General features: G+C 44.5%; 1 protein-coding gene across 4 annotated transcripts in view; it reads left to right on the forward strand.

Annotated features, from left to right (window-relative positions):
- The first annotated feature begins 339 nt into the window (after positions 1-339).
- Positions 340-26,297, forward strand: part of SLMAP (sarcolemma associated protein) — a 91,225-nt gene continuing 65,267 nt past the window's right edge. For all 4 annotated transcript variants that reach the window (XM_075833931.1, XM_075833933.1, XM_075833932.1 and 1 more), the window contains exon 1: positions 340-1,464. In XM_075833931.1, the coding sequence (XP_075690046.1) occupies positions 1,267-1,464 (198 nt within the window). In that variant the 5' untranslated portion in view covers positions 340-1,266. The remainder of the gene's footprint in view (positions 1,465-26,297) is intronic.

Here is a 26,297-nt window from a genome sequence, read left to right on the forward strand (position 1 = left end):
CAATAGATTGAATTTAACTGTGCAGCAAAAACAGATACGACGCACTTTAATATTCAGTGATATCCCTTTAAATGAACACTACAAGTCATTTGTCTAATAAACTCATCAAGTCTTAACATAATAAACCACTTATTTCCCCGCAACATTTGTTAAGCGCAGCAATGGCGAGTTAGTCAATACATTCCCTTTATGTACCGGGGCCACACAGGGTCACTACCGGCGGAAACTACAGCCCCTCCCACAGGTTCTCTCTTTGACAGTTTAGAGTGGGCGGAGACCAGCAAGGGATGGGCGCCAATGTTGATTGGTTGGTGACCTTGTCTCTCCTATTCCAGTCCCCGCCCCTTGCAATCCCCGCCCGTTGCTCTGGTGACGCAGTAGGCCGGCTGCTGTGCGGCTCTGCGGGGAGGTCGCTCGTATTCAACATGGCGGCGCGGGAGGAAGGGGAGCGCGGTGGGGCTGTTCTCCAATAAACTGCCGGATTCGGTCACTGGAACGTAGAATATTCTTATCTAGGCAGCGGCGGGAGACAGAAGCCGCTTCACGCCCGGATAAATAACTTTCCTTCGCGTCAGCTGTGGTTTCCTCCACATCCTCGGTGCTCACGTAACTTCCCACCGGGCCCCAGGTCTTCTGCAGCGGGTGAAAAATCGGGCCTATCCCCGGAGGGAGGGCCGTGTCCCAGCTTCTCCTCCTATCATTGCTGAGGATGCCGCCCGGTCCACAGCCCATTCTCTGAGCTCCGGATTGTTGACTGTCTCCCACCTGTCAGATTCTCCTCACCTGCTCCGAGTATGGGGACTGCTGGGGATCAGCTATAGTCTACCTGTCAATCACCTGCAGCTCCTCGTCCTTTACTGTGACTGGCCCTAGTGTCACCCAGACTGCAGCATCAGAGTAATCGGGCCAGGGGGGTGTATGATCTGGATGTTGGCACAGGGTGGACCTCAGACTGGCACATGTTGGTTTCTCAACCATTCCTAATGATGGATTAAAATCTAGATGCCTTGAGACCGAAGCTGTGTGTATTCTGGTGGTCTTTCTATGGGACCAGTATGGGGTATTGGCTGTGGAACTGGAAGGATAGTATACAGACTGACCCGCAGTCCCTATAGTCCTAAGTGTTATGAATTGGTGATCATCTCTGCAGAGGTTCGGTCACTCCCAGCAGCTGGTGGTCTGGATTTGGGATTTTTTTTTCTTTTCCTCCTTTAATTTTTTTTTTCCAGTTGGAGTGACTCCGCTCCTCCACCGACGCTGTCCCTCATGCCTTCAGCCTTTGCGATCTTCACCTGCCGTCCAAATTCCCATCCTTTCCAGGAGCGGCACGTCTACTTGGATGAGCCTGTCAAGATTGGGCGCTCTGTGGCCCGCTGCCGCCCTGCGCAGAATAATGCCACCTTTGACTGTAAGGTGCTGTCCAGGAATCATGCGCTGGTCTGGTTTGATCACAAGACTGGCAAGGTAAACGATTTGAATGGATCCAGATAGATTTACATAGCGCTCCACTAAAGTCTTGTGATAGTCGCTCTGGATGCCAAGAGCGCTCGCACTATTCATGTTAGTCTATTCTGGATGTGTAGGTCAGTGCCACTTTACTTGCCTAGGAAGAGCGGGGATTGGATTTCCTTAAAATGGAAATGTCTGTACGTTTGTGATGGTTTAGACTTACATTTCCAGCTGCTCCCACCCGACATACTGGAGACCCGGAGTATAAATAGTGGGGGGGGGGGCTGGTATCAATACTGTGTCTTGACCTAAAGTATTGTGCGAAGTATTGATACTGTTACCTGGAGTTCACATAGTGGGGGACCTCTCAATACTGTCCCTGAGCCTGGAGTATACATAGGTTCACACGTTGCGGTCAAAATGCGTTTTCTGCTGCCAAACCGTACCACTTTTCGACAATCAGCAAATTTTTTTTTTTTAATGTTGACCACAACCTTTGAACCTAGCCATGATGCTGGACATCTCAATACTATCCCTGAGCCTGGAGTGTACATACGCTGGGTTTACACGTTGCAGTCCAAATCCATATTTGTTGCTGTCAAACTACAATTTTTCTACGGGTCGCGGCAAAAAAAGGCGTTTTGATTGCAACTTGAACCTAGCCATAATGGGAGACGTTTCTAAACTGCCCTTGAGCCTGGAGCATACATAGGCTGGGTTCACGTGTTGTGGTCAAAATATGTTTTCGGCTGCCATACCGAACCATTTTTCCATGGTTCGGTGAAAAAAAATGCATTTTGAACGCAACGTGTGAAACTAGTCATCATGGGGTACATCTTGATACTGTCCTGGAGCCTGGAATATACATAGGCTGGGTTCCCATGTCACGATATGCCGTGCTATTGCCTCCAAAACACATTTTGACTGCAACGTGTGAACCTAGCCATAGTGGGGATATGTTGATAGTCTCTCGGCCTGGAGTACAAATAGTGGGGGTCATGTAATAATACTATCGACCGGTTAAGGTACATAAATTGTGTGTTGCAGGTATCCATACTATCGCCTGGCCTGGCGTTTACGTAGTGGGGGCAGGTATCCGTACTATCGCCTGGCCTCGAGTATAAATAGTTGAGGAGGGGGTTTATATCGATACTGGAACAGAAATAGTCATGTATTGTTGACCAACGGTTAGGTTTATATGGTGGTGGGGGGGGGGGGATGTATCAATACTGTTGCCTTGCCTGAAGTTTACATATTGGGGGACACGTATAGATAGTCACCGGCCAAGAGTATAAATATGGAGGGTGTTTGTCTATATTATACAAGCTTTCCTTGTCTATGGATGTCATCCACGTATACAACCGCCTCTAGTCGTGTTCGCTGGGATTTGCTGTCATGGACCAGTTTACTACACAGAGTATGTTTTATAGTGTTGTTACATATGGTACATATTATATATAGTGCTGACGGCAATAAACTAGTTTTATTTATTCTGCTTTATGGGCACAGTGGAGGTAGTTTGTTTTCTTTGGGTCTACTTCATAGTAAGTACTTGTAGGTGCTTGTTGTTTTCTTATCAATGACCCCTGGTAACGTAACCGTTCAGTAATGGACAGTTGTAACAAACAAGCCAACTAGATCCTGACTCACCTGGACTTGAAGGTACGTTTGTATTTAGAGTAATAACGATCCGGAATCATTTTAGGGTTGGACAAATACATCCGAAAATGTTACCGAATCATTAAAGAGCTGTCACCAAGATCAAACCGATATGTGTTTGTTTGAGGATCTGGGTCAATAATCCCTTTACCTGTTCCTTTCAGCAGATCAGTCATTTACTGAATCACAAGGATTGTTGGGCTTCGTTCACATCTGCGTCAGGGCTCCGTTCCGTCGGAACGGAGCCCTGACTGAACAACTGAAACCAGAGGTTTCCGTTTCCATCACCATTGATTTTCAATGGTGACGGATCCGGTGCTATTGTTTTCTGTTTGTGTCAGGGCTCCGTTCGGGACGGAAAGCTCAGTCGGAACGGAGCCCTGACGCAGATGTGAACGAAGCCTAAGTGATTAGATCTGAGCTTGATTTATTATTCCTTCCCTGGTTTCCAGTCCCACTTTTGGGGTGGTGTAAATGGGTAAATGCATTATTTGCTAAGGAGCAGCCTGAATATGTGCAATGCCTTGCTTAGTAACAGAGGTGGCGGCTGGTGGGCACAGTGCTGGATCGCCACTCTTGTGGTGGGTGACATTGCTTTGCTTGTGGTGTGCGCACTCCCATATTGTTCTATTGTGGAAATCCCATATTGTCATGTTTAGAGCTGGTGGACGGGATCCATCAAATATATTGGTTTCCTTGAGATGGAACCAACAGGAGACTTTGGGGGATTTTTATGAAAATTGATTCAAAGGAAAAGGGCAGCAGTTGCCTATAGCAACCAATCCAGTTGTCTAAAGCAACCAATCCGTTTGCCGATTTAAAAAATGAGCAGTAAGCTGATTGGTTGCCTTGAGCAACTTCTTTTTTTTTTTCAATTCTTTATTTTGATCGAAAAGGTCCATTTTACAACATACGGGGTACAAATGACAAAATACAGAAAAAGTATAGAAAGTAAAGTCAGCCTTCACATACATATTAGCTAAAATAATAAAAGCTATCATTCCCATATAGGGAAGTATTCTAAATAAGAACAAGCCTCCGACACGGAGGTCCGGATCATGAAGTCCACACTGAAGGACCAAGAGAGAGAGAACAGAAGAGAAAAGCCAAGGGGGAGGAAGAACAGGGGAGAATATGCAGGAGGGGAGGGTCCTCCACTACATCCCATTGGCAAAGTGCACTAGTCAGGTTGCCTAGGGGTATGCGGATCTCGTATAATGTCTTTGTAGGAGTCTGAGTCCTGAAAAACAATCCATGAAGCCCATGTCTGGCAGAACTTGGTGCTTGAGTCGTAGATAACGGAGGTCAAGTCCTCCATATGCATAATGTCGTTCACCTGTGAAACCCAGAGGGACAATGTAGGAGGAGACGGGTCTTTCCATCGTAATGGGATACAATGACGGGCTGCCATCACTAAAAAGTGAAGCAGGGAGCGCTTCTATATGTTCACCGGAACGTCGCAGTGATGAAGAAGGAAGAGGGCCGCGTCCAAGGTTATATCTGTGTCTGTGACTTCAGTTATCACTCGTTTTATGCCTTCCCAAAACGGGGTAAGAAGGGTGCATGACCAGAAGGTGTGGAGGAGGGTACCATTGTCCTGCCCACATCTCCAGCACAAAGGGGATGCTGTAGGAAAGATGTGGTGCAATCGAGCTGGGGTCCTGTACCAACGAGACAACAGTTTAAAGCCCGCTTCTTGATATCGTGAACTAATCGAGGTCTTATGGGCCATAGTAAGTATACGCTGGCTTTGTGTGGGGGAGAAGGAGATACCCAGATCCGTTTCCCATTTAGAAAGATAGACAGGGAGGGGGAGATCCGGGGGGGTCTATGAGAAGCTTGTATATTGTGGACAGTGTGTGTCTAGTCAATTCAGAGCCAGTACAAAGGACCTCTAGAGGAGTCCTGTCCCTTTGGTAGGAAGTAGGGGGTGAAATAGAAGAGCAAAAATGATGTAGTTGGAGGGAACGCCAATGCCCTAGCGGCGGGAGGTCAGGGACCTGGGCCATGTCTGCCATGGATAACCAATCATTGCCGTTAAGAAATTGGGCTGCTCGAAACCATCCCGAGGTCTGCCATGAGCAGAAAATCTGGGTCCGTCATACCGGTGGTAAAAGAGGGGTTGCCCAGTATGGGATACATTGAGGAGTGAACCGGGAGGAGGGATGACCGAACTGAGAGAAGGGAGGAGCACAACAGTGTTGGGCCTATAGTGGGGTGATGACGGAGGTGTTTGAGTTGGTTACGATGTAGCCAAGGTATAGCCTGTAGGGGTGTAGATGAGAAACTCTGTTCCAGGCCCACCCATGGTTTAAAACCTTCATGTTTACACCAATCCACCACTCGAGTAAGATGGGATGCAGTATAATAAGAGCGGACGTCAGGAAGTGCTAGCCCTCCTGATTCCCTAGATCGACATAGGAGCGCGCGTGAAAGTCGAGGGGTTTTACCGTTCCAAATAAAAGAAATCTGGAGAGAGTTGACCGCTTTAAAAAATTTAATAGGTATAGCAATGGGAAGGGTCTGGAAAAGATAGAGGAGTCTTGGAAGTGCATTCATTTTGAAGATGGTGCACCGGCCCATCCATGTAAAAGTGCCTTTAGACCACCGTGCGCAGTCCGCCTTAAGATCAGCAAGAAGTGGAGGAAAGTTCAAATGGAAAAGATCCTTCAAATCTGGGGGAACATGGACACCCAGGTATTTCAAGGCTACCGGAGCCCACTTAAAACTGAAAGATTGTTTCAGGGACAAGAGGAGGGGGGGAGGAAGGGAAATATTCAGTGCTTCGGATTTAGAAAAATTAATCTTGAAGTTGGAGAAGCGCTGAAATTCCCGCATGAGATTTGGGAGGGAGACGGTTGGGTTAGTCAAGAAGAAAAGTAGGTCATCAGCATAGGCAGCTACCTTGCTGACTGAGTTATGTGTCTCCAAGCCCTTCACATCTGGATTAGCTCGAACATGGCGTAGGAAAGGCTCCAATGTCAGTACAAAGATCAAGGGGGACAAGGGGCACCCCTGCCTGGTGCCATTGTAAATGGAGAACCCTTCCGAGAGGATGCCATTCACGCGAACTCTAGCAGATGGGCACGAGTACAGGGACATTATCCATCCCAGCATATGAGATCTAAGGCCAAGACGTAAGAGGGTTTCCTCCATAAAAGTCCAGTTGACCATGTCTTGAGCAACTTCTTAGCTTTTTCTTTTCACCAGTTTTGATAAATAAGCCTCTTTGTATCTCCTTGACAACGTTTATCTTGCCTGTTTAGTATGATCAAACTATTAAAATAAGGTCATTAGTACGATAATGCCCACTAAACAGCCCCAAAGGGCCAAACAAGGTTAAAAAGAAAGCACTTTCAGGGTCTATAGAGTCACATGGTGTATGTATCACTTGATCCCTCTCAACCAGTCATCCGCTCTTGGGGTGCGCTCACATGCGGCTTACTTAAATTTTATTTCTGAATATTTTTACACTGCGGAAACACAATGCAAATATATCACGTGAGCTTTTACATGAACTCCAGGTCTCCTCAAACGGAGTCACCGACTGAATCACTTGCTGAATGGGTGAGAGGAATCATGTGATACACCATGTGACTGCAGAACCAGGAAGTGCTTTCTTTTGAGCCCCCTAGTTTGATACTTTGGGGTGCAGTTACATTCTCCAGTATAATTATTATAATATTACTTTGATGCTCTAATATAAAGGGGTCTGTCATAGTGACCACCTGTCCTTAAAACGACCCTCGAGTTCCACTTTTTTTTTTTTTTTTACTATACATTGGAAGTATATATTCAACTTACCTGCTGCTCTGCTCCTGAATGATATGGTTGCCGTACCTGCGTTCTGGTCCGCCGATTTCCGCTCTCTAAGTTGGCCACCGTAGTCTCAGACTTCTATATGGAGAGTTTCTTTGGAACAAGTCTGATGCGCGCACCTACCCCCTCCGATGGACAGCCCCTGATGACGACGGCGTTGCTGAACACCGCTCCGACACAGGGCCCGATCATCAGTGCTCGTCCATAGGAGGGCACTCTGTAGCAAAATCTGAGACTGGCGGCCATCTTCGAGAGCGAAAAGCGGGGTACCAATATGGGGGCCAGATCGTTCAGGTGCACGGCAGATGGCTTTAATGCACAGATACCTCTTTGTATTGACCGCAGCTTCCATTGACTTCTATGTGGCAAGTTCTGCTCTATAATAGAAAATGTGTCGTCTACGTAAGGATTTCCCCTGATCTACTCTCTAGCAGCCGTGACGGGCTTAGCTTTGGAAAACTGCGTACTTACTCTCCGATGCAAAGCAAAAGGTTTTCCTTACAAATACGCTTTCTTTATAATGGCTTGGTGTCGGCTGGTGCTAATAATTATTCTATATTTGTGGGTTATATTCCTTACCAAGACCTCTACAAGTTCCTGTAATGAGTAAGAATCTGTGAGTAATGCTCCGCGTGTGTATACATTCTCCATGAATACAGAGGCGAATACTTGACATACTGCCAGAAGTGGACCGTAAAAACGTGATGTTTGGCCTGTCATGTGACTGTTTAAACAAGTTTTAGAATTGTGTTTAGGCAAAAATGTGCCAGTCTGGAGGTCTCGGCTGTGTCATCCCTGGAACCAGTGAGCTTATAGGAAAGATTCTGATGCGGAGTGGTTTCCTTGACACGTCTATTGTGTTTCAGTACACAGCGTTTATTTGGTGGTTTCCAGGACACGTGAGATTGTACAGGGCCAGATTTGACAGGTAACTAAACTTAAAAAAAAAAAACTTTTGATAGTGACATGTCAGAAGTTTTGATTGATGAGGGTCCGAGCACTGAGACCACCACCAATCGCTAAAATGAAGCGACAGAAGCACTCAGGTGACAGCTGTGCCGCTTTGTTTCTGATCAGCTTTTCTCTGACAGCCGAGCAAGTGATGTACAGATTCAATGGAAAGTCTATGCCATTCCGAAGCATAAATAGGCATGCTGCGGATTAAAAAAAACTCGCTGCACCTATATACGGATAATGCTGAGTATATACTGCTGAGTTATACTGTTGCGGCCGACTCGTGAGGAGTTAATCGCTGTCAATCAGTAAACAATGAGGTGGAGAAGGGCAGGTCAACTACGAAGAATTCGTACAGATCACTGAAGTGAAGAATTCTCCCCAATTTTCCCTCTAAAAGAACCAAAGTGAATCTTTTACTTATCGTATTTTTCGGACTATAATACGCAGTTTTTAGCAAGAATAAATCTTACTAAAAAGTCCCTGCATCTTGTAGTCGGCTGTCAAGGGACCTGGATGTCCCGGGCCCCCTGACCGCTTCCTTACTTAAAACCTTCTCGACCCATGATGTTCCGGAACTACATGGACCGGGGAGGGAATAATGTTTGGAGCTGGCTCACGCACTGAGCCCGCCCCATACACTGCAGGTGTCAACTGTGTTTTACAGCTGACACGCTGCACTAACGTCCAGGCCATTTAGTTAAATGCCGCAGTCCATAGCAACCGCAGTATTTATTGGGGTTTTCCCATGAAGGATATTTGACATCCACAAGATAGGTCATAAATGTCAGATAGATGCAGGTCCCACCTCTGGGACCCGCACTTATCTCTAGAATGGAGCCCCCTAAACCCCGTTCTATCTTACGTGGCTCCGCTGTCTCCCAGCCGCTTACTGGTTAGGTGGTCGGGAGTTACGGAAACAGCCGAGTGCTCACTGAGCTACGCTGTTTCCGTAAACTCCCATCGACGTGAATGGGAGTTACGGAAACAGCGTAGCACCGCAAGCTACTCCGTTTCCGGAACTCGGTAGTTACGAAAACAGTGTACATGGTAGAGTTACGAAAACCGCATAACTCGCTGAGCTACGCTTTTTAAGTAACTCCAATAGAACTTAATAGTAGTTATGGAAACAGCGTAGCTCGCATGCTACGCTGCTTCTGTAACTGCCATTCACTACTATGGGATTTAAGGAAACGGCGTAGCTCTAACAATTTCTGGTTCAAGTCCCCTATGGGGAACTAATAAAATGTGTAAAAAAAAAAAAAAAAAAAAAAAAAAGTTATAGCAATTTTCAGAAGTGTAAAAAAATTATTAAAAGTAAAATAAAACAAACACCGTTTCCCATTTTTCCCCAAGATCAATGTAAAAATTGGTATAGCTGCGTCCGAAAAAGTCAGAACTATTACAATATAGCATTATTTGACGCGCACGGTGAACGGCGTAAATTTTTTTAATTTAAAACCCCAGAATAGTTTTTTTTGTCACCTTAGCCCTAAAAATGAAATAAAAAGTGATAAAAAAAAATTGTGTACCAAAAAATGGTGGCAATAAAAACTACAGCTCGTCCCGCAAAAAAATCAGCCCTCACACCGCCCAATCGATGAAAAAATAAAAAAAGTTGTGACTCTCAGAATGTGGTGAAACAGAACAAACTCTTTTTTTTAACAAATAGTTTTTTCTTTGTAAGGCCCCATGCACACGAACGTGCTTTTGCGGCCGCAATTCCCCCGAAAATCCACGGGAGAATTGCGGCCCCATTCATTCCTACCACGACCATGGTTTCCACGGTCCGTGCATTGCCCCGGAGCCCGGACTGCAGAAAGAACGGGCATGTCTTATTACGGCCGTGTTCTGCGGTCTGGGCTCATTGAAAATAATGGCTGCAGCGGGCGGCTCGCGGCTGACACTCCGTGGCCAGCCGACCCGAAAATCACAGCCGTGCACATGGCTACGGTCGTGTGCATGAGGCCTGAATGTAGTAAATGTACTTTTTTTTTTCTGTTGTCCAAAACATGGGTGCGTCTTATAGTCCGAACAATACGGTACCTCTTGCAAAAACAATCATTTACTCATTCTGTTTCTGAAAAGCAAAACAATGTCAAGAAATACCATCTGAACATTTTTTCGGCTGATTTTTTCCGCTGTGTGGATGAGTTTTGTTCAAATCTCATAACTTCCTCTGCTTCTGTATAAGGCTATGTTCACGCGCTTAACAAAAAACAGCTGAAAATATGGAGCTGTTTTCAAGGGTAAATGGCTCCTGATTTTCATCCGTTTAAGCAACTTGCGTTTTTTACGGCCGTTTTTGGAGCTGTTTTTCTATTGAGTCAATGAAAAACTGCTCCAGAAACTGCTCAAGAAGTGACATGCACTTCTTTTTACGAGGCTTTTTTTACGCGGCCGTTTTTACGCTACGTGTGAACATTCCCTTACTGTTGTGTTATTCCTAAACCTCTAAGGCCCCATGCACACGACCGTAAAAAATCTCCGTAATATGGTACGCAAAATCGCTACGGATAGGTGTCTGCCGTAGAAGTATACCACAAAAGATGTGACATGTCCTATCTTTTGCGTTTTACGGGCCATGCTCTCATACCTTGTATGGGAGGACGGGCCGAGAATGCATGCTGCGGTCGGCTGTGTGCATGAGGCCTAAGGGTAAGGGCACACATAGCAGTCGTTTTTTTTTTTTTGTATGGCTTGGCTTTAGGTTACAGGACACCTTTTTCAGAGGCTGTTCGTTTGAAGCATTCGTTGCAGATCCTGTCAATTTTGATTATTAAAACGACAGACCCCATTGAAAGTAAATGTATCGGTGTGGACGTACCGTAACAGGGTGCCCTGTAGGTCCGCCAGTGCCTAAAGGTGCACTACCTTCCAGAATTTATACGTTTCTTTCATTTTTACAGTCTTAGAATTCTATTTAGTGTGTGATTGGAGTTGATTTGGGGTATATCATTAGCAGGGCTTTAGACTTGGGTTATGTGGCAACTAGTAGTTATTTTTATTATTTTTTTAAATTAATGAGCAAGTAACTTTCCACTATAAACTTATCTGTTCCTCAACAACATGATGTGGATAAAAACAGCATGCGTTTGAAGGTGTGCTGCGCCAATTTAAAATACACAGCAGAGCCAACAGGAGGCAAAGTGTCACTGTTTTCCTATTACCACTGCTGTTTTTGAAAGTCACAGCGATGGGACATTGATGGCCTATCCAAGGAATATGCCATCTATGATTCTGAGTAGACAACCCCTTTGTAATAATGCAGATTTTTCGGATTATGTGTCTGAAAAAAAATCCACTGTGTGTGAATTTATCCTTGACTGTTTGCCTATTAGATTCATAAGTCAAGGCCTGGTTAACCCTGTTCATCCACATTTTTATTCCTTTACAGCCTTGCATACTTTAAGACCGGGTTTACGCAATGTGGAATTCACTCAGAAAATATGCAAGGGACATCACCGTGCATGTTGCTGGGATTTTTCACATGCTGTAAAAAAAAAAAAAAATCTGACACAAATGTTAGGCAAGTTTCCCATATTTAAATCCGCAGCTTGTCCGATCTGTTGTAGAATTATACTGCGGATTTCAGCTGTTGCATGGCTACGGATTTGCAGGTGAGGTTTTCTCTTTCTGCGTGTGAACCTAGTGTAAGAACACTGCAGTTCTATTGCTACTTTTGCAATTGGCAGTGATTAACAATATAAATGTCAATTAAATTCTATTATTCTTGTGCCCCCTTCACAACGCGTAAGGGATTCAGTCGTAGGTATACGTCGAGAGGACTCCCAACGTATATCTTTGACGGAAGATAAAAACGACTCCCACTGTATGGCATACAGTGGGATATGTCGCCTGGGGGAACTCCTGAAGTCACTGTCCATTTATGGACAGTGACATCAGTAGATTACCCAGGGCCGAAGTCCCCTGGCACCGCATCTACTAGCACTGTGCCCGAGGACCCTGGCGTTGTGAAAGCCCTGTCCATATATGGACCGTGATGTCAAGAGCTTTTCGATGCAGAGGTCCAGCCCATCTCGCAAGCTCTGTGGCTGGGGACTCCAGTCCTGGAGAAGCTCCTGCTCATGTATGAACAGTGACATCAGAAGCTTTGAAAAAGGTTGGATGTGCAGCGAAAAACTATAATATCGGATGTGTTTTTTTGCTAATCTATGGGCCCTTGCACATTTCCAAAACACAAGGGTGGGAATTTATGAAGACTAGCATTTTATACACCAGTCTTAATAGAAAGTTGAAGTAAGATGAGAAACATTTATTAAGAGGTGAACGCCTCTTAATAAATGTGTCATCTTTCGGCCAACCGTGAAGTTTTCCCCCTTCCCATTGGCCGTGAAAAATATAAAAGCATACTCTCTTCACGGTTTCTCTTCTCCCCTCCTCCGGCTTCCTCAGCATGCCGCGCGGCCCATACACGGTCCTGATGCTGAGTAACTTTAGGGCCGTATATGCGATCAGCACTCAACGTCAGTAGCGCTGTCGCATACGACGTCCTGACGCTGCCTGGCGTTCGTACGTTGTATGAGCCGCGAGCCGCAACATGCTGTTCGTCTAAAGGGGTCCCGGAGGAAACAAAAGGAGTGGTGAGGTACCGAGCCTGGCACAGGCCTCTAACATGCTACTCCCCACATAGAGATTTCCACCATATTTTACACGTTCTCTGGAGTAGATTATAATAAGTTTGTAGAATAGATGTGGTCAGGCCCCTTTTGGGAAGCCACGTCCCTTTTTGACAGATGTGTTGAGGGTGGCGTTAAAAGGCCTTTGCAACTTTTCTGCGCCAGATAACTGGTGTAGAAAGAGAACTGGTGTAGAAAGGTTGACAAATTCCCTGTTTTGGAGAAATGAGACTTGCTCTCTTCCAGATGTTGTGTAGAAGTTCAGAGGGTGGTCTCTAGATCCTGTAAGGCCCTTTTCACAATGTGTTTGCAGTCTACGTTTACCGTATGCGCCAAATAATTTCTCGGAGTATATATCAAACCTATCCGTAGGCCTCCATTCATGCGACAGAGGCCAAAAGTGTGTCCTTTTTGGCCCCCATCGGGCTGTTATATGTTGGTATAACTTTTTTTCCTCTGTATGGAAGTGCAGTCGACTATGCCCTACCATGCTGTAGTATCCAGTAAAAACAAACAAAAAAATATAGCGCAAGGTTTACAATGGAAGCCTATGGGCGATGGATGCCTATATGCCTATACGGTGGTATATGTCGCGTGTATCTACCGATTTATAGCACTAACCAACACTGCCAAAGCCGTGTGAAAATGGCGTCTCTGTTCCAAAAAATAGTGACGTGGAGCATGTCGTACAGTGACCGTTCTGTTTAGCTGTATGAAAAACTGAATGATGAACTTCACCCTGGAAAAGGACTGTATCTAGGGAGTTGAGAGGAACAAGAAATCAACCTTTGGTCACGTTCAAATGCATATTTCTGCTCTGGTGCCTCTACAAAAAAAACCACCTAAGACACATTACCCCGTACGTCACTAGAGATTGCAATGTAAATGCAGACACGTCGACTTTAGTAAGGGACTCTCGCTCATAGGTCCCGTAATGCAGCAACTACCCCTCCCATCACTTCTGATATCTATCTGGCTAGGTAGTATATAAATGACACAACCTGTGGAATATTTACTGTACATAGATTGTTTATAATGTGTATTATACTATCTGCGTTGTGACTGATCTTATAAACCCTGTCCTGTTTTTATCCCGTTTGTAGCAGATCTATCCCGTTCAGCAGTTTGCAGTGGTTCAGATATTGACTCTCCATAATACAAAACATACAGCCTTATGGGAAATGTTTTAGTACTTTCATAGTTCATGTCTTGCCAACCACACCCTTGGATACAAATTACGAGATCCTCCCGTCTTCCTCATACTTAACTCATTTTTTTGTATCTTTCTGTGTCTCAAAGAGCAAAAACAGGGCCAGGGCCGATGGTAACCAGGGTCCTGGTCTTTTACTTTACTAGACACTTGAAAACTGGTAAGGTCCTTTTACAATGTTTAACGTGTGTCCTTGAATTTTAAGAGGTACTCTTCAGAAAATGAGAATTGCCTAAAGGAAAACTCCCATCATACTCTGTAGACCTATATCTATCTACTCACTACAGTTTGTCACCAGCGCGATGGCACAATCTTATTCCTGTTTGGGCACATGAAATCGCGGAAGAAGGGAAATATATGCCCTCCCTTGAGGGCCAATAAATAGATGATCGACACTTTCGTATTGGTCATTTAAAGAACAAATTATCTGATGGTATATATCAGATTTTTAGTAGATCTTACAGTCTTAAGGCCCTTTTACTCGGGTAAATGATCGGGCAAAGGGCCGTAAACGGGGCAACGATCAGCCGATGAATGAACGTATCGTTTATTCAGTAGAAAATATCGTTGTCGGCAGCACATTTCCCTGTGTAAACAGGGAGATGTACTGCCGACATGATGGAAATGTATGGGGACGAGCGATCATAGTACCAATTGCTCGTCCCCATACATTACTGATCATAGATCCTTGTGAAAGGAGCAAACGAGCGCCAATGAACGTGCTGTCTGGTTGATCAACACTCGATGTTACGGCCAAAATTGGCCGGTCAAAAGGAACCCCTAGTCTCCCCCCTCCAATTTTATAAGAAGGCAATCTAACTTACGATTATCCTTATTAGTGTGCGGGTGGAAAGCAGACAACCTGGAGAAAACCCATGTAAGCGTGGTAGGGGAAAACATAGAGAAAGGGTTTTTCAAAGACAACTCTATGTTGATATCAGGATGCTCCAAGAAGTCTCTTGCTCAGTGGGATCTGGCACGTTTGACTTCAATGGTAAGTGTGTACTGCGTGACTTATCCTTTTGTGGTGCTGCAGGGAAATTGAACACTTGCTGCTGGGCCACCACCAGAAGCAGCACACCCTGCGATCCACTTTTTGTTGGGGGACCCTTAGACCCTGTTCACATCGTGTTTGTGATGGAGATTACGCTTGTACACCAAAAAAAACTCACGGCATACAAACTAAATGTGTCCGTAGAGCTCCATTAGCCCGATGGAGACCAAAGAGTGTCCCTTGTTTTTTTGTTAATATGGTAGCCTTTGGGTGACTGATGCCACTGTATGAAATCCGTGTCAGGCATTAGTTTAAGGTATTCATAATTCGCTTTTCATGACACATACACCTAATGGATGCCTTAATAGCAGGTGGGCGACTAACGTCTGTGTTGAATGCCTAAGGCTATGTTCACACTGAGTATTTTGGGGGAGGAATATCTGCCTCAAAATTCCGTTTGGAACTTTGAGGCAGATATTCCTCCCCCTGCACGCCGATTTTCACGGAAATTATCGCGCCGTTTTTCGCCATTGAGCGCCGCGGGCATAAAACAGCGAGAAATACGCTTTCTCCTGCCTCCCATTGAAGTCAATGGGAGGTCAGAGGCGGAAGCGCCCGAAGATAGGGCATGTCGCTTCTTTTTCCTGCGAGGCAGTTTTACTGCTCGCGGGGAAAAGACGCCGACGCCTCCCATTGAAATCAATGGGAGGCGTTCTCGGGCCGTTTTTGCCGAGTTTTGCGACGCGGTTTCCGTGTCAAAAAACTCGGCAAAATACCCCGTGTGAACATAGCCTAATAGTGGCATCCGAGATCTGTGAGCTCCCATGTTAGAAAAATCTTTATAAAAAAGGGTTTGTCTTTTTACGCATGTGACGTTGCATTGTAAGCAAAGCCCTAACATAGGGTGCATTAACACAAGTGTAATGGGGGCGCAGTGTTATTAGCGGAATCTTCAAGTTATGGGGTTCTCCGAGACGAATTGTCCGTCCAGTTCAATACTACACAATCTAAAATTGGGTGTGGGGAGCTGCAGGGTGCACGCTGGTAGATAAATTTGCCAAGGCTTTGGTACTACGCCCAGAGGGTCTCGTGCACGCGTTATTAATGTTTAAGCCCCGATCAACCTCTTTATAGGCTTTGCAAACCTATTGAAGACTTTGTTTTAGTAAAAAAAAAAGTATTCTAGTGTTTAATGCAACTTTGTAATTAGGTTTCATTAAAAAAAAGTTTTACTTTTTGAGCTACAGCTTCTATGCTGTATCTTGCGCTTCAACTCGAATCAATCAGGTCAGCGGGACTGACGGCTTCGGTAACAGCGGTTCCTACATATGATCCAGCTGGTATCGATAACATCTAAGTTCATAACTCAGATGCGATGGATAACAGGTGGATCCTGCGTGTCCGATACACGCATGACCCGTGGTCACTAAGGCCATCAGTCCCGCTGATCTGACGGATTCAGTTTTCAACACAAGATACAGCTTCTATGTATCCAGGATACAAAGCAGCGGTATCTCAAAGTATTATTTTTTAAAAAATTTTTTTAATAAACCATTAGAAAGTTGCATTAAACACTACCAGTAATTGTTTTAGTAAAACAAAAAAAAAAGGTGTACATAACCTTTCAACTTTTTCTTCCCGTATGTTTATCATACCAATGTTTATACACTTGGAGAACTCTGCTCACGACAATCAGTGGCTGCCTAATAAGGCCCTGTTCACACAGTTTTTTGCAGGCAGAAAACGCTGCCTCAAAATTCTGTCTTGCCGCGTTTTGCGTGGCGTTTTTCACCCATGGCCATTGAGTGTCACGGTAAAAAATGCTGCGAAAAACGCTTTCTCTGCCTCCCATTGACGTCAATAGGAGGTCAGAGACGTAAACGCCCGAAGATAGGGCATGTTGTTTTTTCCCGAGAGACCTTTTTTTTACTGCTCACGGGAAAAATACTCCTCCGCCTCCCATTGAAATCAATGGGAGGCGGTTTCGGCCGTTTTTTGGCGGTTTCCGCGTCAAAAAAACGTGTCAAAGAACTCTGTGTGAACAGGGCCTAATGGCTACTGGATTCGGTGCCTTCCCATGGCACTTTTTAATGAATAAACCTTTGCTGACTAATGCAGACTGTAGTTTTAGTTTTGATGGGAACCGTATTTTAGATTTTTCTGTAATAAGCACGTTGCGTGTTGAGGTTCATCAAGTCATACTCTTCCCGGTAACACAACCCTGACCTGAGCTGATATCCCTGATGTCATGTATTTGCATGACACACTTAATATTGTGTGATGTTGATTTGTTTATTTGTTATTGAGGTTGATGGATTTTCCGTATTGCAACAGACATCTGGTGCTGTCATTTTTCAGAAGATCTACGTACATGAGCCATGAGTGCAGATGTGGAACAACATGCGTGTGGCAGAAGTGCACAGTAAAAAGTGTTGGCGTGTTTTCTCTAGATTATTGTGGGTTCTACATATGATATTCAGTAGTTTTGTACTTGTACTGATCTGAACTTACACCACGTCTTATCCCTGGATATAGAATTCTGTTGGCTGGTACTTGGATTCAGGCAGCCCTGCTGAGAGGAACACTCCGAACATCTCCGCTGATCTTCTATAATGCTAAATAGAAGCTTATTGTAGAGTGTCAGGAATAGAGTATTTCTGAATGCAGGTCCAGATGAGAAGAGCCAATATGGCAGCAAGATTAAAGAGGACATGTCATTGGTCGTTTATAAGTTGAACTGGTTTACCGACCTGAATAGCGCTGACTCCCTGATGCCAGCGCTGTTGTTGTTTTTTCTTTTTTTTTTTCCCTGGACCCCTCATTCCCGAGATATGGCCCCCTGTTGTGTTGTCTCCCTCTATGCTTGTTTGCTGTAATTGGCCAACAGGGTGTGAACCACCCTCAAGCAGCCTCACTCTGATTGGTCAGCATCAGCGGCATGGAAGCTAGCTCCACCCTGTTGGCTAACTGCATCAAATTAGCATATAGAGAGCCAACACAACAGTGGGCCATATCTCTGGAACGAGGAGGGGGGGGGGCTTGGGTGTCCAGGAATAAAAAGAAAACCGCTGGAATAAGGGAGAAAGCGCTATTCAGGTCAGTAAACCAGTTTAAAGAGGCTCTGTCACCACATTATAAGTGCCCTGTCTCCTACATAAGGAGATGGGCGCTGTAATGTAGGTGACAGTAATGCTTTTTATTTAGAGAAACGATCTATTTTAAACCACTTTATGAGCGATTTTTAGCTTTATGCTAATGATTTTCTTAATTCCCAAGTGGGTGTGTTTTACTTTAGACCAAGTGGGCGTTGTACAGAGGAGTGTATGATGACACTGACCAATCAGCGTCATCCACTCCTCTCCATTCATTTACCCTGCACTAGCGATATAGTTATATCGCTATGTGCAGCTTCATACACAAATACTAACATTACTGTAGTGTCCTGATAATGAATATACATCACTACCAGCCTGCACGTGATGTGTATTCAGAATCCTGACACTTCTGAATCTTTTCTGTGAGATTCCAGCAAGGCAAGCGTAATCTCCTTTTGAAATGACAGGTTACATCGTAATCTCGCGAGATTACGCTTGCCTTGCTGGAATCTCACAGAAAAGATTCAGAAGTGTCAGGACTCTGAATAAACATTACGTCCAGGCTGGTAGTGATGTATATTCATTATCAGGACACTACAGTAATGTTATGCTGGGTTCACACGAGCATGTTACGTCCATAATGGACGGAACGTATTTCGGCCGCAAGTCCCGGACTGAACACACTGCAGGGAGCCGGGCTCCTAGCATCATAGTTATGTACGATGCTAGGAGTCCCTGCCTCTCCGTGGAACTACTGTCCCGTACTGAAAACATGATTACAGTACGGGACAGTTGTCCTGCAGCGAGGCAGGGACTCCTAGCGTCGTACATAACTAGGATACTAGGAGACCGGCTCCCTGCAGTGTGTTCCGTCCGGGACTTGCGGCCGAAATACGTTCCGTCCATTACGGACGTAACATGCTCCTGTGAACCCAGTCTTAGTGTTCGTGTATAAAGCTGCACATAGCCATATAACTATATCGCTAGTGCAGTGTAAATGAATGGAGAGGAGTGCAGGACGCTGATTGGTCACTGATTGGTCCGTGTCATACACTCCTCTGTACAACGCCCACTTGGTCCAAAGTAAAACGCCCACTTGGGCATTAAGAAACTCATTAGCATAAAGCTAAAAATCGCTCATAAAGTGGTTTTATAATAGATCGTTTTTCGAATTAAAAAGCATTACTGTCACCTACATTATAGCGCCGATCTCCTTATGTAGGAGACAGGACACTTATAATGTGGTGACAGAGTCTCTTTAATTTAAGTGACCTAGTGACAGGTTCTCCTTAATATAGGATAAACAAAGCAAGTAATCAGAAGTTGCGGTGAATCCACACGAGGCAGATTTTGACTGAAAAATCAATTCTATACAACTGAATGGGGTGTTTTCTGCAGCATTTGCCCGGATGGGGACCCCTGTTCTCAAAAAGGATGCGGGTCCCAGCACCGGTATCGCACCTGTCAGACATTTATGGCATATCCTGTGGGTTTGCCGTAAAGGTCTAAGATGGGAAAACCCCTTTAAGAAGAGTTAAATGTCCCTACTGTCATATTTGTGATTTTGGATAACATTTTGAAGTTTTTGATGTTTTTTTTTACCTACTTCCAGGAAGAATGAAAGCTTGTGCTCCAAGGCAAGTTTCCATGTTTTGAAATTCGTATTTACTTACATACAACAGTATTTACTAATCATTTTATTTTTCTTGCACGGACTACATTGTCCATCAAACTAAGCGAGTCCTTAAAAAGGGGTTGTCCAGAATTAGAAAACCTTAGCTGCTTTCGTCCAAAAACAGCACCACACCTGTCCGCAGGTTGTGTGTGGCAGTCACTTCAATGATGCGGAGTTGCAATACCAGAGCCCATGGACTGGTGTGGCACTGTTTCTGGAAGACAGCAGCCATGTTTTCTAAGCCTGTACAAATCCTTTAAGTTTTATAAAAATTGGATAGCAGTTTGCCAATCTGCTATAAACGCCAACATTTCCATTTGGTCTGGCTGAACGCACATATAAAATCAATGGAAAGGAAATGAGTGGCAATCGGGTACCTCAAGGAAAACCATGAGATTGGGCAGTTTAAAAGCCAACCTGTCATTACCTCCCATAACTTGTAGGGCGATCTTCTCATAATCCAATGTATTCACTGACGGAGATCTCCATGGTCCTTGTATTCTTGGCCTCGACATTTCCGGTCCGGTTGCTTCAGCAGATTGATTATATTGTTTTGCTTCTCATGCGCCAATGCTGTCACATAGCGAATCCTAAGAAGGTTTTCTCATTTTTGAGATTTTATTTATTTTTTTCATAATTTTTGAGAACCGTTTTACAATAAAAAAAAAGTAAGGTAGTAAAAAGATTAAAACAGCAATTTTTTTGAGGTTTCTTATGTGATCGAATAAGGTGGTCTCCAGTAGCTCATCGCTGAAGGTGAATTTTTCCTATTTTCTGTATTTAATGACAACTATGGTCAATTTGTTAATCTTTGTGAGCACTTTAGTACATTGGTGGTTTACATTTCGTATGTACGAACTACTTCCGCACCTGCTGAATTTCTATTCTTAGGGTTTCGGACTTTGGTGCGCATTTCAGCTTTTGGACGCACTGTTTAAAGGGGTTGTCCAGTCGTAAGAAGTGTGTTGGCCATTCACAGTATGAGCTAAGGAAAGAAGGGGAAGCAGCACTTGTACGAGCGCCGCGGCCCCTTAAAGACAGCGAATTGCCGGGTGCCAGACTCCCACTCATCAGATATTGATGTCCTGTCCTGAAGATAGGCCATCTATTTGTTATGACTGAACAACATCGTTAAAGTCTAGCCAGGGTCTGGGCTATTGCCCTAGAACCAATATTAGCCTAGAGCTGACTGGCCACTATTGTGTATGCTGATACTTCCTCTAACACTATTTTTCTATTACTGGAAGGCTGGGTTCACACTGTGTTTTGGTGCGATTTTTAGCATTTTTCTCAATTTCAGTTCAACAGCCCAAAAAAAACAAAAACGTGACAAAAATGCACCGTATGAACCCAGCCTTAAAGACCTTAATAGAAAAACATGTACAGGGCCGCCTTAAAACCCTACCAGACGTCTCCAGTGCCATTAGCAACCACCCTCTTAGAGCCCAATAGACTTGTTAATTGGAAAACTGCATTTTTGATGTGCGCGGGCATTAAAGCGTAAATACCGTGCTCTGAGTAACTGGAGCACTAAGCGAGCAGCCGGTAATGACCCCAAGACGAGGAGGCGAGCCAGCAAGTCCGGTCTCAGTGACTTTAGACTGTAATCCATAACAGCTCTTCTCTGATATGTAAAAACATGGATGACAGAACAAGATCCTGCAATTTCCTGTGTAGAAAAATAATGCTTTACAGCTGGAAGAATTCTGCCTGTACCTCATAGATGCCGGAGAAGCGCCCACCTCCCTCCCACACCCATGAGAACACAGAGAGCCCCCCTCAGGAGATCATTACGTATGAGAGTACAGCAGTTATCTCATCTCCTAGCGTGACACGATGGATAATGTACTATAAAATGCAGCATCAAAACAGATCAATGCAAGCCCTAACCTAGGATTGGTGATCGATCAATCGTTTTACAAAAGGGGCGGTTTTGTGAATTCCGCAGCAACTGCAACATGTGAATAAGGTCTTGCTGTTCCAATTAAAATGGTGTTATGGTTACAGCAAATAAAGGTTATTCTTTGTATCATAAAGTGATACAATTTTCCGATCTACCTTCTGTCTCAATTCCTTCTGGTTTTCAAGATCTCTGCTTTCAGCCATGCAATAGGATCCTTCATGGTTTACTTCCCGTGGATACAAATCTGTCCTGGTCATGTGATGTACGCTCGCAGCTAGAAGACACGGCTCTGATACACGTACTGTAAAGCCGCATTTAGACCCGACCTAACGTTCCATTACTCTCACCATTCCCAATGGAGAAATGGATCGACACGTACGACTCTTGTTATCGATGCTTGTGAGTCCGTGTTGGACGTGTCACTCACACGTTGCAGGAATTTGCGACCAATGTAATGTTGGAATTGTAAACTCTGAGGAGGATGCGCTTAGTTGGTGTTTTTAGAACAGGCTCCTTATTCTTTTAGGCTTGTCAAAATGTCTTCTGTGACAAATGCGATGTCCGTATGTGAAGTCAGTCGTTGTCTGCTGTATTAATCCTTAACCATTACAATGCTGGTACCAGTAATTCTGTACAGGGATTTTTTGTGAGCAGCGCTCCTTCATTCATCTCCCTCTGCCAGCCAGTTTAGAGTTTTTCTGTATATTTACTTACTTTATAAACCTCTATTATAGTTCATGGTTATTATTATGGTGCATAAGCATTCGGTTGGTTCCATGAGTTGGATTTTGGTGCCCACACTCTATTATCTCAAATGCACTCCTTTTATGAAGTTCATTTTGCTATTGAACAAATTTCAGGAGCTAGTTAGCCATTGCCCCTAGAAATTTGTTACTGATGCTTAATGGGTAACTAAACTTTTAAAAAACTTTTGTCCTGGCAGAAGTTTTGATCAGGTGAGCACTGTGCCGCTTCGTTTCTGATCGGCTTTCTTCGGAAAGCTGACCAAGCGGTGTACGAGCTCATAGACTTTCTATTGAGCCAGTACGCAGCTCCGAGGAAAGCCGATCAGAAACGAGGCAGCACAGCGCTTACCCGGGCACTTCTGCTTTGTTTTAGCGATCAGTGGGGGTTTCCTCACTCACCGATCTAAACTTCTGACATGTCAAAAAACTTTTCTAGTTACACTTTAAAGGGGTTGTTTTTATCACAGACAGCACCTTTAATATGGGAGCTAGAATAACTGGTTTTACTAGGGTAAGTCGCCATCAGCTGACATTTTGGCTTTTGAAAAGGGAATGTAGTAGTCCGTGGCAGCTCTCCCCTCTCGCTCATAGTGGGGTTCTGACTGGGGAACCCCTTTATGATGTCCATTTGCCCTAATAGGTCATATGGACAGGGGTTGTCCTGGTATTTTTACTAGGCAACTTACAGAACTGTGAAAACACTTCTAACCGACTCTCTTTTTAAGTCTACAGAGTTTTGCATAACCTAGCCTTAAAGGAGCACTCCGCTAATTATTATTATTTTTTCATTCTGTGGCCTGTTGGAAAGGCACATTATGTAAATTGTGGTGAAGGTTCTTACCGGTGGCTGTGTTTGTTATCCAGTCCCGTCTGGTCCTCAGCTGTGTCATGTGACCAGTAATAGGACTCTCCAACTGATACAGCGTCTCATGTGTAGACAGGAAGTCAGTTTCTCCATTCATTCCTATGAGACTCACATCGAGGCTGTGCTAGTAATGAATAGAGAAACGGACTTCCTGTCTACACATGAGACGCGGTGTCCACTGTAGAGTCCTATTGCTGGTCACATGACACAGCTGAGGACCAGAAGGGAGGGGATGACTCACAAATACAGTCACCGGTAAGAAAATGACCTTCACCACAGTTTACATAATGGGCCAGAGAATAAAACATTTTGTGGGAGTTCTCCTTTAAGGCTAGGGGCTCCATGGCAGCATGGCATTGGCAGGAAAAAGTCACAAGCGACCTAGCAACTGTAAATGGAGAAACCTGTTGGTCATGTCATGGTAAACCCGCTATTTTTCCTATAGTCATAGGTGATACTGTGAAACCTTAAAGGAGTTGTCCGGTTTCCGTAATTTTATGTTGTTTTTTTTGTATAATAAAAACTTATACAATTTTACAATATACTTTTTGTTTTCATGCGACCGTTTTCAAGATCTCTGCTTGTTGTTCAGTAGGAAGATTCATTGTTTACTCCCAGTGGATAACATTCTGTCCATTGTCACGTGATGTACACACTGGTGTCCGGCTCGTTGCCGTATGTGTATCCGAGCTGTGTTTTCTAATGATCTGCCGCTGTATCTGTAACAATCCTTCTAGCAATTCTAACTGCGAAAGCCCAAATGGTCTCCTCCTTTTCATTCCATTGTATTACGCGAGCCCCCATTTCAGCCTTTCTGGACGGCTGAGACTGTTAATGGATGGGGAGGGACAAATGTGGCAAGCTGCTTGCAGCCCCATGGGGGGCACTTTTGGTGACCGTATAGTAAGCACCATATGTTAGTGCTGTTAGATCATCTATAGGAGGGTTGGTGTATATGGAGCAGAGTCTAACATCGTATCTATTATGTTCCCTGTTATCTTTGTATCCCTTTAAGCAGGTAACCAATAGACTGGAGACCCCGTATGTGCGTATTTTTAGGAGGTGGTTATTGTGTTTGTGAGGTTTACATGTTGGTGGATTTTAAGATGAGATCACCGCTTCATTCTCTGATTACTCCTTGTGATTCGCTGTCAGACCTTCAGGGTGGATCTAGGAGGCAGAGATTCCTTGTAACCAAGCTCTACAGTGTTGATTCATGTGCGTTCTGCAGCACATCGCGCTCGCCAAGTGATTAGATCAGAGTCCGTGCTGGGACTGTTTCCTGTTCTTCACATGCAGAAAAAAAAATCCTCCTGTTTGTTTACATTATTAGATTTTTACGTTGGTTTCCAAGTGCAGAGGTTTCACCAATATGTTTCCGGTATTAAGTTTCCTAATATCCCCGGAGATTACCCGGCCTGTAGTCATCGCTCACGTGCGCAGGGCTACAAGTTCACACTGTAATGTTTTTACTCGAATGCCGTCTGCCAGGACTGTTCTCATTACTGAACCTCTGCCCTGTATTTTCTTTTTATATTTTGATTTCTGTTTGACCAGAACAGTTCAAAGACCCTTTAACCCCTTAATGACCAGATACATATTTTCGCCTCTATAATTTTATTTTTCTCATTGACATGGCTACATGCGGCCTTGTTTTATGGCTGAGAATTTTTATTTCTTTTTCCTGCGCAGTGTGGGCATACAAATCCAATTACTGCGGGATTTTTTTTTGTGCTGTAAATAAAAAAAAATAGCTTATTTCTATATCTTTTATGTTTGTTGTTTTTTTTTATCCCGTATACATTTCACTCTAAACTGTTAAATGAATTCTTCAGCTTTTAACCACCTTATTTTGCGCAGGGTTGGGTTGACTGCAGAGGGTTCGGCAGTCCCTAATCTAGTCAGCGGTGACTCGATCGAAGAGGGCAGTTCCCATTCATCATGCTGCGGTCATCGATTGCGGCAATCAAAGAGTTCAACAGCTGTGATCTGATCGGCGTTTCCTCCGATCCCAGCTGTATTCATCAGGCTGCTCTTAGGACTGGAGCTGTTAGTAACCGCTGCTGCTTAGAGAAAAAGCGCTCACTGTAGCGTTTATAAGCATCTTTTGTCGACGCTGTTGACTACGGACCTGTACCGCCCGCCTTTTAATACAGTGGGCGGTTGGGAACGGGTTAACCGCAAAAAAGCTGTGCTATTCCTCATAATGGGGGCTCCATTGTTATTAATATTTACGCAGAGTTACCATCAATCCAATCAGTGACTTGATGCCGCTAAATAGCTTTCTGACATACGTAATAATCGTTTGCACAGAAGGCATCACTGAAACGTAATCCATATATACAGTCCAGTATACGAAGACCTCGCTGATGTTGCTTTCTCCTGAGATTGTTCGGCAGTAGGCGACGATGCATTATAGTCGGGGTTATTACTATAGGGGCTTCAGTATTACACAGTAGATTTATAAAAATCTTACTGCGTTGTATGACGATATACCTCACTTTTATAGAAGCTGCCATTGCTACTTAAGTAAATGTCCTCATCGCACAGTATGGTTAACCTACATCAGAGCTGTCCAAAAAGAAACTTCTACTTAGGCCTCGTGCCCACTTCAGTTTTTTTCTTCAGAGTGCTATCTGTTTTAACTGATAGCACCCTGACACATTCAATTCAATGGGGCCATGCACACATCCGTTGTTTTATGGGAATCACGCGCCCGTTCCGTCATAAATAGGACAGGTCCTACTCCTGCCCGGTTTTGACGGAACGGTCTCGGCCTTTATGTTGATTTAACGGACTGCACACAGAAGCCATCCGTGTGCGGCCCGTATTTCACGGAACCATCCTTAGGGGGCCGACGGAAGTGTGCATGCAGCCTTAGTGCAAATCCTCAATGAGGAAGGCTATATTCACACATGGCAGATTCGTTGCAGAAATTCCTGCCACTGTCCCATACATCTACATAAGGCCTCATGCGCACATCCTTCACCGTTTTCACGTCCGTTTAAAACCGATCCGTGTGTCTGTTGTGACATCCGTGTGGTTTCCGTTGTCACTCCGCGTCCTTTCTGCTCCGTTTCAAACGGATGTTGTGCTTCCGTTTTAAATAGTCCATTAAAATCCATTTTGTGTGTGGAATGCAGGGGACTTTAGGGACATGAAAAACAGGGGACATGAAAAACATCCGGCACACGGGTGCCTTCCGTGTGCCGTCCGTTTTTTTGACGGGACCCATAGACTTCAATGGGCCCAACGGTCACTGAACAACGGACAAACGTAGGACATGCA

The sequence above is a fragment of the Rhinoderma darwinii genome, chromosome 7 (genome assembly GCF_050947455.1).
Source record: "Rhinoderma darwinii isolate aRhiDar2 chromosome 7, aRhiDar2.hap1, whole genome shotgun sequence".
NCBI classification, from domain to species: Eukaryota; Metazoa; Chordata; class Amphibia; order Anura; family Rhinodermatidae; genus Rhinoderma; species Rhinoderma darwinii.